This window comes from Castor canadensis, chromosome 5 (genome assembly GCF_047511655.1).
Source record: "Castor canadensis chromosome 5, mCasCan1.hap1v2, whole genome shotgun sequence".
NCBI classification, from domain to species: domain Eukaryota; kingdom Metazoa; phylum Chordata; class Mammalia; order Rodentia; family Castoridae; genus Castor; species Castor canadensis.
Window position 1 is genome coordinate 73,000,852 of NC_133390.1, and position 16,522 is coordinate 73,017,373.

Consider the following 16,522-nt stretch of genomic DNA (forward strand, 5'->3'; position numbering starts at 1 on the left):
CCAATCTGATTCACTCATGAAGAACTGGGGTCCAGAAAATGCATTAGTAGATTATCAGTGGTATTACTGTGTACGACTGATTACAGCACCATGCTAGTAAACCAGGGTCTGAGGACTGCTCTCTTCAAGAGCCAATTAGTTTAAATTTGTACCATGGACCCAGGCAGCAATCCTCACTGCAGACTGCTTTTTTGCCACAAGATAAGGTACTGGCAAAGTGGTAGATGAATGAAAACAATCTATCTATACTAGTAAAAGAAAATACCACATACACTACTGATGGTGGATTAATAGAATCTCATCTATAAAGAAAAAACCACATTCAGCCTTAGTTCTGTATTAAACATATTTCAAGTCTAAAATATTCACAACAGTAACTAACATTTGACTCTTGCATTTTACAACTACCTAATAAATAACATTGCACACAAAGCTACAGTAAAGGCCCTGATAACTGTTACTCAATCTGTATAACTGTTAGTTCCATATAAACATCCATTTCTCTTTAATATTAACTATCTTTGTATCACAGTTTTGTTTTGTTTTGTTTTTTTGCATATTTACCAATAATTATTTGGTTCAAAGTATTGTGAAAAATTCAGCTGGAAAATTATTCATAAAACTGTATTCTGTATTTTATTTTTCAAACAGCCAGTGTCCACATTTAAAATGTAGAATTTGCAAATATAAGTTAGTCTAATAATTCAACTTAAAATAAAGCAAAACAACTTCCTTTAGTATCACAATACATAAAATGGTATTATAAACTCCAAATGGCAAGGTTAACTATGACAATAGCGCCAAAAGCTGTGAAACTCATTAAACCTCTTAATGAATAGTTCAATTTAAAGAACACCTCTATGTTCCATGACTACACATGAAACAAGCTTTCACTGTATTATAAAGGCTCAGCAATTCATTCATGGCATAATATGGGATTCAAGCAAGATTTTTTTTTTTACAGTAACAATACAAATGTATTTAAACAAAAAGAAAATCCTCCCAATTGTTTAAAAACAATTATATATGGAGGGCAAAATATATTTTAAAATATATTGACTTACTAAATTTCAACTGTCAAGCGACTGACTACTAATGTAAAAGTTTGTATTTAAAAATATCACAAACATCTTATTTAACAGTGAAAATTTCAACGTGTTAAGTTTCATTGCAAAGCGATTTTCACCTGAGTAGATTTTGAAATTTAGTGCTCATACTTTTGGGGGAGAAGGAAAGACCCACTTTATTTCTGACACTGAGTGTGCAGCTGATCCCTTCACACTCAATCTCCTAGGGGGTTGAAGAAACAATCTGCTGTGACCTTCCCAAGACACATGACAATCCCCCAATCTCCCCGCACTTTCCCTCATAAATTTGTCCTAGCATTTTAAGATAAATTTTCAGTATCCATCAAATATGTCCACTTAGCTACCCATTCAAGCATAGCAACCCAATTCATTCAGTTCTATACAACAGCGTCTATATTATATACATGTTTAATTATCAATTGGAAATAAAAAATAAAAATTTACAGTGATTGAGAAAGGGTCAGACATTCAGATAGGAAAAGTAATACTGTATAATCAGAATATCCTATTAGCCTACCAGTTTCAATGACAGGGCTTTTCTTTTATTAGTTGGAATACAAAGAAGGCATAGGGGATCTCAGGAAAATAACACTATGTATCAGAAAATTCAACGTGCTCCACCATCAAGATTTCCATCACACATTTAATTTCTTCTGTACAATTTTTATAAACTTGTTTTTCTTTTCAAAATCATCAGACTTCCAGATTAAATTCAGCACTACACAGTATGCCCTTGAAGTAAAATGAGGTTACCTGCTTTATTTGGATACCAAGTTCCCTTCCAGACAGCATTAAAATAAAGACAAGAAAGACTACACAGATAAAATCCAGTATAATTCAAATCCAACAATGAAAAATTTCCCCCATATTGTTGCAAAATTCTTTCTACTGAAATGCTTTGCTACAATAATAAAAAGCATACATTACATATAAAAAGATACCAGTGTACTAAAAAGTGACAGAAGTGGACTAGCAAATCCTTCAAAGCACATTATATAAATGACTAGCATTTAAAAACATTTCTCCTATAAAATGTAGGTCATATACATTTATAAATTGGCGGTTTTATTTCTAAAGCAGTGATGTGTGTGTTCAAATAGCTGTTCTGTACAGTATAGTATCTACTCACTTCAAACTACAATAAGTTTGTCTTTGTGTTGAAGTTGAATAAATTCATCTGTTCAGCTGAGAAATCAAGCTTGAAAAATAAGTATCTAAAAACCAAAGTAGAAAGTTTAGAATTATTGAAATGTAGCTATGAAATATGAAGAGAACTATCTATTCACAATGGAGCTGAAGTCACCTCAAAACTTACGGGCTTGAATCTAAAACAGAAACAAATATTAAAATCCAAACCAAACCACAAAGTTAGGTAGCAGTACAGAAGCAGGAAAAAAACACATCCCTTCCTTCAGTGTGATGGGCACTAAGTTTTGCGGTCTTCCTCCATCTTGCAGAAGAGTGGTAAGGCCATTCAATGCTTAGTGAAATGAGTACAGACGAAGCCAGATCTAGCCTGTCTCCCCTGCAACTTCAATTATGCTGTGTAAACAGTGTTAAGTTCCAATAGGAGGAACAATGGAATTTGCTTATAAAAACTGATTAAAGATAATCATTATTAAATGAAATAAGGATAACTCTGAAATGTTTTTAGAACTTTCCTGATGCTACTTGTAAAGTTAGCACTGCTATGTATTATTGCTTACATACAGTACAACATCATATGCCTTCTAACATAAAGCAGTACTGTGATTTGTTTGTACATATTTACAGATTCTTAAAAACAAGCTGTAAAAACATTACATACTTTCAGACAATACAAATTAGCACATTGGTACTCACTTGGAACAAATGGAATGCATAACATTAATAAACATCATAAGGAAGACTCACATCAAAGTCCTTGATTGTCGAGACACGTTTATATATAAACTCTAACTGTGCAGAATTAAAGATTCAATCAGAGGTGCATCCTTACTTGATGAACCACATTTACAGCATGGTATTGCATAAAAAAATAAAATAATGTCTACAGGGTTTTACTTTTTTATCCATTGGATTAAAGAAAGCAACAAACATAATAAGAAATGTTTGTCTGCCTCAGTTTGTTTCCTACCTAAGTGAAAAAAGGAAACACGGTTTTTATTTGCAGAATATAGCAAAAACTGGAAAATTATTTCCCTGAAATAAAGCAATTTGAAACAAAAAAGGTTTAAATTAAATTGCAGACTCAAAAATTTACTTGTTGTTTATAATAGTGCTTCTTCAAGTAAATATACTGAGTTCTAGTTTAAAAGGTTCTAAAAGACTAAGAAATGTAGTACTACAGTAATGCCTACTTTTAAAGTTTCCCGGCTTTTTGTTTTTTTAAACAGCCCTTTAAAAACCCAAATTAACAAGGTGAAAGAAGTAGCAAAAGATCTAACCTTGCTGGCACTTTGCAAGTGTCTCTCATCTGTGGAAATGAAAACTTGCCCTGAACACAAGGCCTTTTTACCTCACAAGAGATAAGATGACCCAACTGCTGGCATCCTCAGCCAGAGCAAAGAAGATGGATTACTACACCTCATCAGGTAGCACATTTGCATGTAGATCCAAACAATTTAGGAGCCAAATAAAATATATGTGCAATAAGAAGTTAAAAACAAAAAAACACACACCACATTTTAGATGTTCGAGAGATGCTACCTTATCTAATGTAATCTGCTTCCAATCCTCAAACACAAAAGTAAAACCTAAGTGAAAAAGCACACCTTGCTCACATTGATCAAAAGTTTAAGGGTGTTAAGAGCATGTTTTCATAGAACAATCTGCTCACTGAGAGAAATAAGAAACATGAATTGCAAAGGATATCTTATATCCTCCATGTTTCAATCAAAAACAGCACACATGCTGCTTATTTTCTCTACTAATGCCCAGATAGAAATTAAAGTAACTTTCTGAACCAAAGTGGGGAAAACCCAAACTGCTGAGATGTTTATCATATGATGATAATACAAGGTTAAGTCTGGTAGGCATTTAGAATTTCACAGTAAGAGTGATGACTATACTTAAATGGTAAGTCAATAAGTTATGCTGGCTAAGTATCAGTTATCTCAATAATGTTTATAACCTGGTAGAAAAGACTGCCATTATGCAGATTTAAAGAAATGTGTTTAAGACAGGAATGCAACACCTGAAATTGTTTACATAACTACCATTTTCAAAGGCCTTCCTTCTTAAGCTTACCCAAACTGCTCAGCAATAGTCACATTCTTAAAACTGTGCTGGTGATGTTAAAATGAAACAAAACAAAAAACTCTATACTGTACCAAGAACTGCATCAAGTTCCTGATAGAACAAAATTTTTGATCAGGCCCAACTCAGGAAATGTCTACTCTCATCAAAAGTACTATGAGAAAAATACAAATGTCTATCTAGGGTGAGCACAGTTCCATTTTAACCCCTCACTGAATGAAGTCTTCCTGCGCTTATGTGATGCACAACCTAACACACATCAATCTCAAGATCAACAATGGCAGAACTTAAATATTTACTTCAAAGAAGTTCAAAATTCTTGAAAAATGTGACAGCAAGGAAAGCTGTCAATGGGAAAGTTAGTATTTCAAGCAAAGCTTAATAGCCAAAGTGTAGAGGAAATCACATTAAACATAATTTATATTCCTTATCATTAAAACACCAATATATTCAAAATAAATGAATATAAATGAAGGATGTTGGGGGGGATGTTTCTTTGTTCCCTTTCTTTCTGAGAACAGCCTTGGGATAACATTAAATAACAAAAAAAATAATTTAAACAGGTAACATATTCTATACTGAAACAAAGAATGCAGATCTACAGGGCCAATATAAAAGTTAAAATGGAAATTAACAAAGTTTCATCTTCCAGGGTACTAATTTTAGTTTATCATTGGTGCTGTATCAGTATGTGCATTGTGATAAATATGGCAGAAATTTAAAATACAAAAACCAAAAAGTTGGAAGAAATTAAAGACAGTAAAATTAATGTAACTAATGTTACTCTCCAAAAATCAAAATCCTCCATGTGTAACTCAAACCATCATTCATCAGGAAAGTATATATATTAAAAGCACTATTTATTGTACCATGCTGTATTATTTTAAGACAAAGTATCAAAAAAAAAAACATTCGTGGTATAAGGATAAAGTCTGTAGTTTATTTAGATTTTGAAATGCAACAAAAAAATTTCCCATTACTTATCTAGCTGTAAAAGAAATTATAGTTACTAGAATTAGTAAACACTTTTGGTTTGTAAAATTGTAATGAGCAGTATCCATTAAAAAGTAACTCAAGATAAAATAAGCAATTAAAATGCCCATTTCTTTAGTTTCTTAGGATATTGTTTAATCATCCAATCTATTAAGGATCTAGAAAGAGAAGGATTAAGCCAGATTTTACAGTTCCAAAGACACCCCAATTTCCTTTTATTGCCAAAAATTATAATTGTCAATTATGAGATGATTATGACACAACCATTTCAAACCTAAAAATCTATTTTTTTTTGAGAAATCAAAAATACCAAATAGATCTAAGTGCTCTATGTTAACTGAAGTATATATGTAAAGTAAAATACAATTAAGCTTTAAAATGTGGAATATACATTTGTGTAAGCATTATGTTCTTGGGAATGTAATCTACAGAATACTTTTTACTAAAACTTCAAAACCTTGATACTTGCACATGAAAAATCATAAAAAATATCTAGGTACAACTGTACAAAGAAACTGACACCAATATGCATACTTCCATAGAGAAGTGAATGCTTCCAACAGTTGTGTGTTTTGGTAAAAGTTTTGAAAGTATGCATATTTTAAAAGTAATTAGGCTTTTAAATAGTGGAGTCTTAGACTATCAATTTTTTATTACTTTTTTTTTCAAAAAAAAAAAACCCACATCAATATAATGCAAAATGAAAATCAAGGGTATATGGCATATTACTCTGTTTAAAAGGTGGTTTCTTGGTTTTTTTCCCCCATATAGAACAAACTAATTTATTTAAGCCATAATCTCTTGACATTTAAACTTTTAAGTTCACTCTGTCTGTGAAGTATACTCAGATTCCCTGCTGAAGTGCAATGACTATGCTGAAAAACTTAGAAACAGTATGAATAAATTTCACACAATTACTATCTCCTAAGAATGTACAATGTTATCAATTAGGAAACAATTGTGCGAAAGTCTTTTTTTTAACCTTTTTAACTTGGTGTAGGTGGAATAGCAAGTTTCTGATCTAAAACAAGTAATGCATTGCTTCTATAAAGGTGACAACATGTAAGGCAGTTCAAAGAATGCTGACTAACCAAACAAAATGCAGTTATTGGATTATCTTGCTATTCATATCAGCTTAACTTGTTATAACGCATTGCTCTTAAATCTGTACAGCACTCCATTTTACACAGAGTAACCCCATTCTTGATTAATCTGTTCTAAAGTGCCAGTATTATTTACACTTTTTTTTTTAGCCAAAAGTCTGGCCAGTTGTGGCATCTGGTGAAGATGTCATCCCAGCTCTATTATCATTTACATTCACCAAGGGAAATTCTGAAAATTCAGCACTTGTCCCTGGTCCCCGAAGGTTCACCTGTCCATTGGCAGTGCTAAATTGAGTAGCTATTCCAGCTCTGGATCCATGATAAGGAGCACGGAAGGGCTGTTCAAAGGAGCTCATTTGGTAGGCTTGATGGACAGGCTGAGCCTCAGCTTTCTTCTGAGAAGTCACTTGATCCAAAAAGTCCTGTGTTGATGTGGCAGAAGCATGGTTTGTCTCATCACCTGAAAAGGGAAATGAGTGCTGTGAATCACCAACTATTAGTCCAAAGTGGGACTTATCTGGAGTTGTTCTTAGTGGAGAATTCATTCCTGATCGAAAGCTATTGATGGGCATGGCTGCGTAGACTTGCTTGTCTATGGAAGAAAATGCTGGCTGATTTGGAAGGGTCTGGTTATCAGTCACAAAGTTAAGGCTCGGGCTATTCAAATAGGCATCATTTTGGCTAGTTCTGTCCAAAGCCTGCTGCAGAAACTTTGAGTATTCCTGCAACATGTTGGCTTTATCTGATGAGGATGCTTGGGAGCTTGATCCAACATTCTCTGACTGGGTGACCTCAGGTACTTCTGAAGAGTTTATTGATATGCTGGAAGTCACTTCAGTATCTGCAACACTGAAGGAAATCTCATGCTGCCCGTTAGCTTTATGGGAATAATGATCCAACAGAGTCTGCAGTACCTCATCCGGAATAACATTTTTGTCATGATTACTCTTAATCTCCACGTTCAGTGCCTGTGAATCTAATATGGATGCTGTGGTGCTTTCATCAATGACACTTGCCACAGCTGCTTGTGTTACAGAAGGCTGAGAAGCTATAGTACCCACGTTCAGAGCATACTCCCTGCTATTGTTACTTGCTGCTTGGAGATAGCGCTTCTTCTTCAAAAACTGCATGGCATCATCATAATTAGTGCTACTATGCACAGGTTTGCTGGGCCCCTCTTGCAAGTTATCAACCTGATCTATGTCAGCATTGCCTTCTGAGTCCAGTAAAGCTTGTTTATCCACAAGTTCAAATGCATACTTTGAAACTTTGCTCTCTTCATATGTGGATAAAGGTGAAATTGTTTGACTTTGCTCCAGCGGCTGTTTCAGACTTCTCTTACTATTAATTTTTTTGAGAACCAACTTTGGTGGATGTATTTCTCCTGATGCATCTTCTAAATGTGATCCTCCAACTGAAGAATGGGGCATTTCAACAGCATATTCTGCTACCATATACTCATCTTTTACTTTAGTACTTGAAGAATAAAGAGGCAAGTAATCACTTTTGTCTTTCTTCAAATCAGATTTGTCCAAAACACTCTCTTTGTCCATTCCAGATGATTTCTTCTCAGTTTTCTGCCTTTTCTTTTTTGGCAGTGAGTTATCTTTTGGTGATGTAGAAAAGCCAGAGTCTTCTTCAGATGTCAGAAGGCCACCTTTGATGGCACATCTGTTTAGTTTTTTGTCATGATTTTCATGGCACATTCGTTTATGTTTCAATACACGATCCGTTCTGGAAAAATACTGTCGAAATCAGAGGTTGGAAGTAGGTTTTTTTGGTTTTGTTTGTTTTTGTCAACAAAGAAAAGAAGAAACAAAACAATTTAAGTATAATAATATAAATAATTCCAAACTAATTCCCCAAGCCAATTTTTCTATTATAAATCTAGTCAATAGTTTAAAATCTTCTCAAATAGTTTTACTAGTAAATAACATCTTCTAACTTACTAGAATTATTTCTTAGTATGACTATCACAGAATTACTTGAAACCACCTCTCTTACCTGTAAACAGTATTCACACTGGTAAGGTTTTTCTCCACTATGAGTTCTCTTATGCCTTTCCATATGATATTTTTGTATGAATCTCATGCCACATTCATCACAGCGAAATGGTTTTTCACCTAGTACATGATACAAAAAGTTTAAAACAAATATTGTAAAATAATGAATTACTTTGCCATAAGAATCTCTAAAATAAATGGCTTTTAACAATTATAATAATTTGCTCTTTTTAAACAAAAAAAAAAATCTTTCCTATACTAAAGGGAATGCCCAGTTTTCCTTCGTTTGTCATGTACACACATCACAGGCTCTTTCCATGGAGACCAGCAGTACCGGGCATCTACAATAATACAGACATTCTTCTGTAGAGTTACTGGCATTTCTTATCTTCTTTATTTTTTTCAATCATATAACAATATTTTAATTTTAAAAGAAATTTAAATTCTTTTAAATGTAAAAGAATTTTAAAAGAAATCTTATTTATTAAGACCGTAGAGACTTAAACTTCAAAAGTAAGGTTTGTTTATATAGACTCTTTTTCTTTCAAACTAGCATTTCTCATGTCATCCAGGGAATGAATCAAACTGAGAACTGTTAATTGGACACACAACTGTCCTTACCACCCTTTCCCCCCCACCACACACACACTTTTTGGTGGCACTGAGGTTCAAACTCAGGGCCTCACACTTGCTAGGCAGGCCCTCTCATCTCTTGAGCCACTCCACCAGCCACCACCCCCATTTTTGTTTAAAATCCCCTAAGGACTTCTTAGCTATAAGGAATCATTACTATGGAGCTAAATAGGTTCTATCAAAGGGGGGACGGGGGAGACCCACTCTAAGTAAACACAGGGTATGACAGTTATTGTTACCTTAAATGATACTTGCTTGGAAAACTACTATTTCTACGTACCATACATTCAAAAAATTTTACTGAATACTGTTCCTCTACGATAGTCCCCTGTAGGAGGTTCAAAGTATAAAATACACTAACTGGCCTCAAAGAATTTACAGCATAATTGGGAAAACAAGACACGCTTATTATAAAATGACATCTCACAAAACCATATCTAGCTCTGGTTTATATTGGCAACTTTATACCCACTACTTCCCTTTGTAACTTTTTCCTTCAGCCAAACCAAAACTACCTGCCATCTCATATTTTTCTACTTTTGCCTTGATTTGTGTTCTCCTTCAGTCAGGAATGCCCACCTCTGAATGCTCAGACACCACATCCCCTTTGAGACCCAACCAAAATCTTAGGATACTTTACCCTCTTCTTGGGATTTCCACAGATCTCCATCCATGCCTCTCCTGTGGCACTCACTACATTCAACTCAATAATTATTTTCATATATTTTTGTTCTTTACTAGATTACATTTCCTTAAGTAAGAACCTAGACCTAAATCGTATTGATACACCTCAAAGTACCTTGAGCAATTTAAGTGCCTAATGAATGGCATTTAAGATTATTGTTACAGTGAATTATCACTGGGAAAAATGTTACTATGAATGAACTAGTATGCTTTGGAAAAGCTGAGAAGTGTTAGAATCTTTTTTTACTCTTTATTGTTGTGCTGAGTGGGGATACACTGTGGCATTTATGAAGGTTCTTACAATGTATCAAATATATCATACTTGAATTAACCCCCTCCACCCTCCCTATCCCCATTCCTAGAACAGTTTCAACAGGTATCATTTTCGCATTTACATACACATATACACATTCTTTGCACTGTATTCAGCCTCCTACCCCACCACCTCCCCCTCCCAACTGGTACCAACTGCACCTCCCCCCAATGAAGTGTTAGAATCTAAGCTGAGTAATACTTGAAAGTTAAAGACCAAGGAAAGAAAATCTGGGGAAGAATAACGTAACAACTAAGTGTTTAAATACAGAAGTGGTGTCCAAGATGAGATTTTAACTTGGTAACAATAAAGTTATTTAAAACTTTCCAGCCAGGTGCGGTGGCTCCCACATATAATCCTAGCTACTTAGGAGGAGGATCCAGAAGATCACAGTTCCGGGCCACGCCAGCCCAAGGTGGGGGAGAGGGTGGGGGCACATAAAAAGCTGGGCATGGTGGCACATGCCTGTCATCCCAGCTACCGAGTAAAAACTAGACCCTGTTCCAAAAATAACTAAAAAAAGGGCTGGGGCCATGGCTTAAGTAGTAGGGAGCCCAATTAGCAAGTGCAAGGCCCTGAGTTCAAACTCCAGTAATGCCAAAACAAACAAGCTTTCAAGAATGTAACTTCTGTAAATGCTACAGAGTTACCAAACTTTAAGGCAGATGGTATTTTCCAATGCTCTTGGGGGTTCCACAGAGATCCCCAAGCACTGCTGCTGGTACACCAATAGGTTCAAAGCTTGTCGAACAAAATTCAGTTCATAATAGCTTACTTTTACATACTGGGGCTCCGATCAAGGGTATTAAGACAGCTTAACACAAATGAATAGACACTGCTTTACTTATTTTACAGAAAAGAATTACTAAAGTCCAGAAAAGTTAAGGCTTGGTCAATAAATAATTAATGATGCAACTGAATTGGGAGAGAAGATCACTCATTTATTAAGGAAGTTTGGAAGTGAAAGAAAGGAGAAAAGCAGATGGGAAACAATAGGAAGCAAACAATCTAAAAGTAAATATTATTAAGGATGGGGAGACCAAATTGTCTGAATGCAATGGGACCAGTGGAGAAGAAAACTATAGTATGAATACTGAACTAAAATTGAAATGGAATCATTATAGTGAATAATCAAAGGATTAACATCCCAGAGGGAAAGAAAGTGCAGACAATGTTGAAAAGGAAAAGTAAGAACAGGTGCACATTTTAAATACAGAATGCAGATAAAGGCCACAAGTCAAAGCTATTTCAACAGGAGTATTTACTCCCATTTCCCAGGGAGCAGGAAATGCTTCTTTTTTCCCCATTTCTCCCTACTTTTACACTGTTATACTAAGTTTCTTTCCTAATAAACTTTACTATTACTTTTACTACATTTTTGTATCTTGACTGAATTCTTCTCTCCCCAGATGCTTTCCAGTAACATTTTTGGTGCCATAATTCAGGCCCCAAATCTAATACCTCTTTTTTGTGCTGGATGGGGGTACACTGTAGCATTTTACAAGGTTCTTTTTATCAAATATATCATAATTCACCCCCTCTACCATTCTCCTTTATCATCCCCTCCACACACACAATCTATTATCTCTTGACTTGGACTTGAATGCAATACATCTGTTTCTGCAAGACGTAAGAATCATCCTCCCTGCTTCTCTCTGGGTTGAGGATATGCCTATTCTCTCTGCTCTGCAAGTGCTTTTCTATTTAGATTCTGATTGCTTTCTCTTCCTCACCCAAAGTTATCTTTGGGCAGTTTAGGGTTTCTTCCAGGTGCTACTTCTGCCATTGCTACCAGGTTACAAAGTGCCAGCTGCTTCCTTTTCCTATCAGGTGCTCTGGCCTACTTTTTCTGTCCTTCAGACATTACTTTCCCATTATGGATCCCATCCTCTATCTGTTCCTATTCTTTCAATCTTTTGGATGGGACTGGGCTTCTCCCTTTTAGACCACTATCTCAGAGAAAAGCTTATTCCAAGTATGGTCTTCTACCATTATTAAGACATTTCCTTTGTTCTTAAGCTACTGCCCATTCTTTTCAATCTTTGTGCTGCCTAGAATGGCCTAGGCTGTAAGAAATAGGTAAAGCAGGACTGTTCCACAAGACAGATCAAGAGCTTGATGGAGTCAACACTGGGGAAGGGCGGGCCATTCACAGGTTAAGGGCAACTGCATCTGCTGACCTGATCCTCCCAGGCATGACAGCAAGATAGCTGGCCACAAGCTTGTGGTTCACAAGTTCAGGAGATGCTCTGAACTTTCCTTGTCTTTTCAGATGGGTAACAACCCATCTATGACCTGCACGCTATTCGAGTGCATTCTGAAAAAGTGGGATTCTTTTGACCCTCAGACCCTGAAGACTGACTCCTTTGAGAGGCTCGATTTAAAAATAAACACATACACTGAAAGGAAAATGAGGTACCACTTGGATGAAATTAGGCATGCTATTCTAATTTCCTGGTCACCAGAAGGATGCTTCAAAAGTGACCCCACAGGTTCACCTAGTTCATGGGCCAGGAGAATGTTCCTCCCATTGCCTAGGCTCAAAGGTTCATTTTAGGCTCAAGGTTTAAGGATGCCCCAGCAAGGACACCCTGCCTGAATGGCCACATTGGGTCTCTTCCTTTCTTCCAGGTGGGGAATATGTTTTCTATTCCTGCAGACTCATTCTTTGGAATGTGGCATGGCCAACTTACAACAGACTGCCAGATCAAGAAGTCTGATCTCTTACATGATCTTTTCTGACATAATTTCTCTAAATGGTCCGAGGTTCCCTATGTCAAGCCTTCAGGATCCTCTCAGAAGATCAGGACCTGCAGGAAGAATGCCAGATGTGTCCAGATTTCCCAGATAGATGATCCTAGCTCTTGCCTCTTCCACTCTGCTACCCTATACAGTGCCTTAGTCTTCCTTCTCCTTTCTAGCACTGTCCACATGGTGTGGTTTATTCCATCTACCTTACAGGCCTAGTTTGTCTGTTATTAGCCAGAAAGTGGCTCATAAGCTGTTTCTATGTACTTTCTCTGCTTTAAAACTCCATGAAGGTCTAATGGATCCTCTTCTGACTCTGTGATATGTTTCCTGAGGAAGTAAAGCCTTTTCCTTGTCTTCTTGGCTTTGTGGTCAGCTCTCTGCTCTGAGGGAAAGTCTTTTGCTTTCCTCATTTTTTTACCCCCTTTTTGTGTTGCTGGTTAAAGTCCAGGTGATTCACAAGTCTTTCATTTGTCTTACCTCACTCCCCTGGCTATCCTCTAGTTTGGGAAAGCCTCTTAAATTGCTTTCACCCCTTTGGCCTCTAGCGGCCTGAATAAAAATAAAAAGGAAATTTCCCTTTTGTTTGTTTTGGGTGTGTAGTGTGAACATTTAAGGTCTACGCTACAGGGTTCAAGTATACAATATATTTATTCCAACTTTAGTTACTGTGCTGTGTGTTAGAGCAAAAGTAGAGAAGAAAATAAAGATCTCTCATGTACCTGTCACCCAGCTTCCATAATTACCGGCAACAGGCAAATTTTATTTTGTATAGTTCATCCTATTATTTTATTTCCCTTTACTTTGTATTAATCGAGTAAACTTTTTAGTGAAGTAATGGAGGAAAGTAAAAAAGTTATAACCATAGCTCAGTGACTTTTCACAAGATCTACTGAGTCGCGTAAACAGAACATTTCCAGAACTATCTCCTCAGGTCACACCTGACTGCTACCCTCAGATAACCACTATCCAGACTTTCATAACCACAGATTAGCTTTCCCTTTCCATTATAAAAAGATTAAAGCATATGGAAATATACAGAAAGTACACTCACTGTATTTTCATGTCAACTTACTAAAACATAATATACCTATAGAAAAGTGCAAAAACCATAAACACAGTCTGAGGAATTTTCTCAAAGTGGACACAGGCTGCATAGGTAGTATCTCAGGGAAGACAGAGATTATGAATGCCACAGAAGCAGTTCTACCCCTTTCCATCAGCAATAAGTACCCTAACTTCTCACACAATTTTGTCTTGTTTATGAACTTCACACTATACATTCTTTTGTGCCTCACTCCTTTTTTTCAATGACATTCACAACGTGGATCTGAGTTGTTCCCAGTTTTTGGCTATTACTAACAATGCTGCTTTACATTCTTACACATACCTTTTGTGAACATACATACACAATTTACACAAGGCATAGAGTTAGGCGTGAAAACAGTAATGAGGGTATGCGTGTATGCCGTCTTGGCAGACAGTTTAGCAAAGTAGATGTGCCAATTACCAGACCAGCTAGCAGTCTGAGAGTTCAACTGCTCCACATGCTTGCAAGTGTTTATATTGCCTGTATTTTCCATTTTAGTCATTCTGGGATGTGTACAAGTGTTATTAGATTCAATTTTAAGTAATTTTCCTGATGGCTGATGAAGCTGAGTACCTTTTCAATGTGCTTTTTTGTGTTTGTGTGAAGGGTCTGTTCAAGCACTCTGCCCATTTTTCTATTAGCTTGTCTTTTCCTTAATAAGTTTGTAAGAATTCAGCATGCATTTGTTAGGATATGTGTTTGACCTTCTTAACAGTGTCTTTGGTGAATAGAAGGTCTTAATATTAATGTAAGCAATTTCTCCCACTATGATTGACACTTTCTACATACTATTAAAGAAAAGTTTTCCTATTCTAAAGTTATGAAACTATTCTCTATGGTTTCTCTGACGTTGCATTATTTACTCCTCACATTTAGATCTATAGTCCACCCAAAACTGGCTTTTGTACATGGTATAAGCAGAAAGTGGAAGTTAGTTTTTAACCCATAGACCCAGCAACCTTCTTTACAACATCATCCTTTCTCTACCACACTCCAGTGTCATCTTTACTGCAAACCAAGTAAGTGTGTGTGTGTGTGCGCACGTGTGTAGGTCTGTTTCTGGATCAACTGATTTTTGTTTCTTCCTGTGCCAATAAGGTACTGTCTGAAAAGATTACAGCCTTGTAATATATCTTGATATCTAGAACTAAAAATCTATTAGCCTCTCTTCAAGGCTGCCTTGGCTATTCTTGGTTTCTTGCGTTCCCATATAAGTTTTAATTAAAATCACTTTCAAAGTTCTTTCCTTCTATCTCTCTCCCCCTTCATCCCTCCCTCTCTCCTCCTTTTATTCACTTTCACACATATATATGCACACAGAAAAATTTTTTTCCGTTTGGAGACAGGGTCTTACTAAGTAACCCAAGCTAGCCTTGAATTCACAATCTTCCTGTGTTAGGTTCCCAAGTGTTGGGATTATAAGTGCACAGCACTGTGCCTATCTTATATTGGTATTTTAATGATAATTACATTTAACACAAAGATCAGGGAGGAGGGCAGACTAACACAGTCTTCTAATCAATGAATATACTATATTCCTTTATTTGTTTTATTTAGTGATTCTCAATAACGTCAATTTAGAAATCTTGCATATCAAGCCAGACACAGTAGTATATGCCTATAAGCCCAGCAAGCAAGAAGCTGAGGAAGAGGATCATAAGTTTGAGGCCAGTCTGGGTTACACAGTAAAACCTTGCCTATAAACAAACAAACAGCTGGTGGAGTGGCTCAAGTGGTAGAGTACCTGCCTAGCAAATGTGAGGTGCTGAGTTCAAACCCTAGTGCTGCCAAAAAAAAAAAAAAAAAGAAAAAAGAAACAAACTCTTACACATCATTTGTCAAATTCATTTCTAGGTGACACTTTTACAGTTTTAAGTGTCATTTTTATTTGTTGGTATACATATAAATATATAATTTTTGAATACTAATCTTGTATGCAGTGATGACCTTGATGTATTCACTACAAATTATATTATTTTAATTTTCTATGCATACAAAAGAATTTAGAATGATAGCTTGCTTCTTTCCCTTTCCTTTTCTTTCTGATTTTGGCCTACTGCACTGGCTAGAACCTTAAATAGAATGCTGAATAGAAGTGGTGATACCAACCAGGAATGGTAGTGGACACTTATAATCCCAGCTACTTGGGAGGTAGAGGCAGACAAGCCAACCCAGGCAAAGTTAGTGAGACCCTATCTCAAAAGCAAACTAAAAAGGAAAGCACTGGGGGTCCTGGGGGCAAGGCTCAAGTGGTAGAGCCTTGCTTAGCAAGCTTAAGACCTTGGGTTCAATCCCAAGTACCACCGGGGGAAAAATGTGCAGGAGTAATACCAGGTGTCAATGTCTCATTCACAACCCCAGGAAGAAACCTTTCAGTGCTTCTCAAACAAGTAGTTTAATAGTTGCTCTAAGTGCCTGTCATACAGCAATCTTCCCTTACCTGTAGGGGATAGGTTCCAAGACCTCTAGTGGATGCCTGAAACCTCAGAGTACTGAACCCTACATAAACTTTGATTTTTCCTATACGTACATACCTATGATAAAGGCACAGTAAGAGATTATAAAAGCAAATAGTAAAAGAATTTGAATATTCCATAATAAAAGGTATGTGCCTCTCTCTCAATATATTA

General features: G+C 36.2%; 1 protein-coding gene across 10 annotated transcripts in view; it reads right to left on the reverse strand.

Moving 5' to 3' along the window:
* Window positions 1–1,480: 1,480 nt before the first annotated feature.
* Znf148 (zinc finger protein 148) overlaps window positions 1,481–16,522 on the reverse strand; it is a 115,745-nt gene continuing 100,703 nt past the window's right edge. For all 10 annotated transcript variants that reach the window (XM_074073351.1, XM_020184190.2, XM_020184186.2 and 7 more), the window contains 2 exons: window positions 8,426–8,544; window positions 1,481–8,166 (listed from right to left, as the gene is read on the reverse strand). In XM_074073351.1, coding sequence (XP_073929452.1) covers window positions 6,568–8,166; window positions 8,426–8,544 — 1,718 coding nt within the window. In that variant the 3' untranslated portion in view covers window positions 1,481–6,567. The remainder of the gene's footprint in view (window positions 8,167–8,425; window positions 8,545–16,522) is intronic.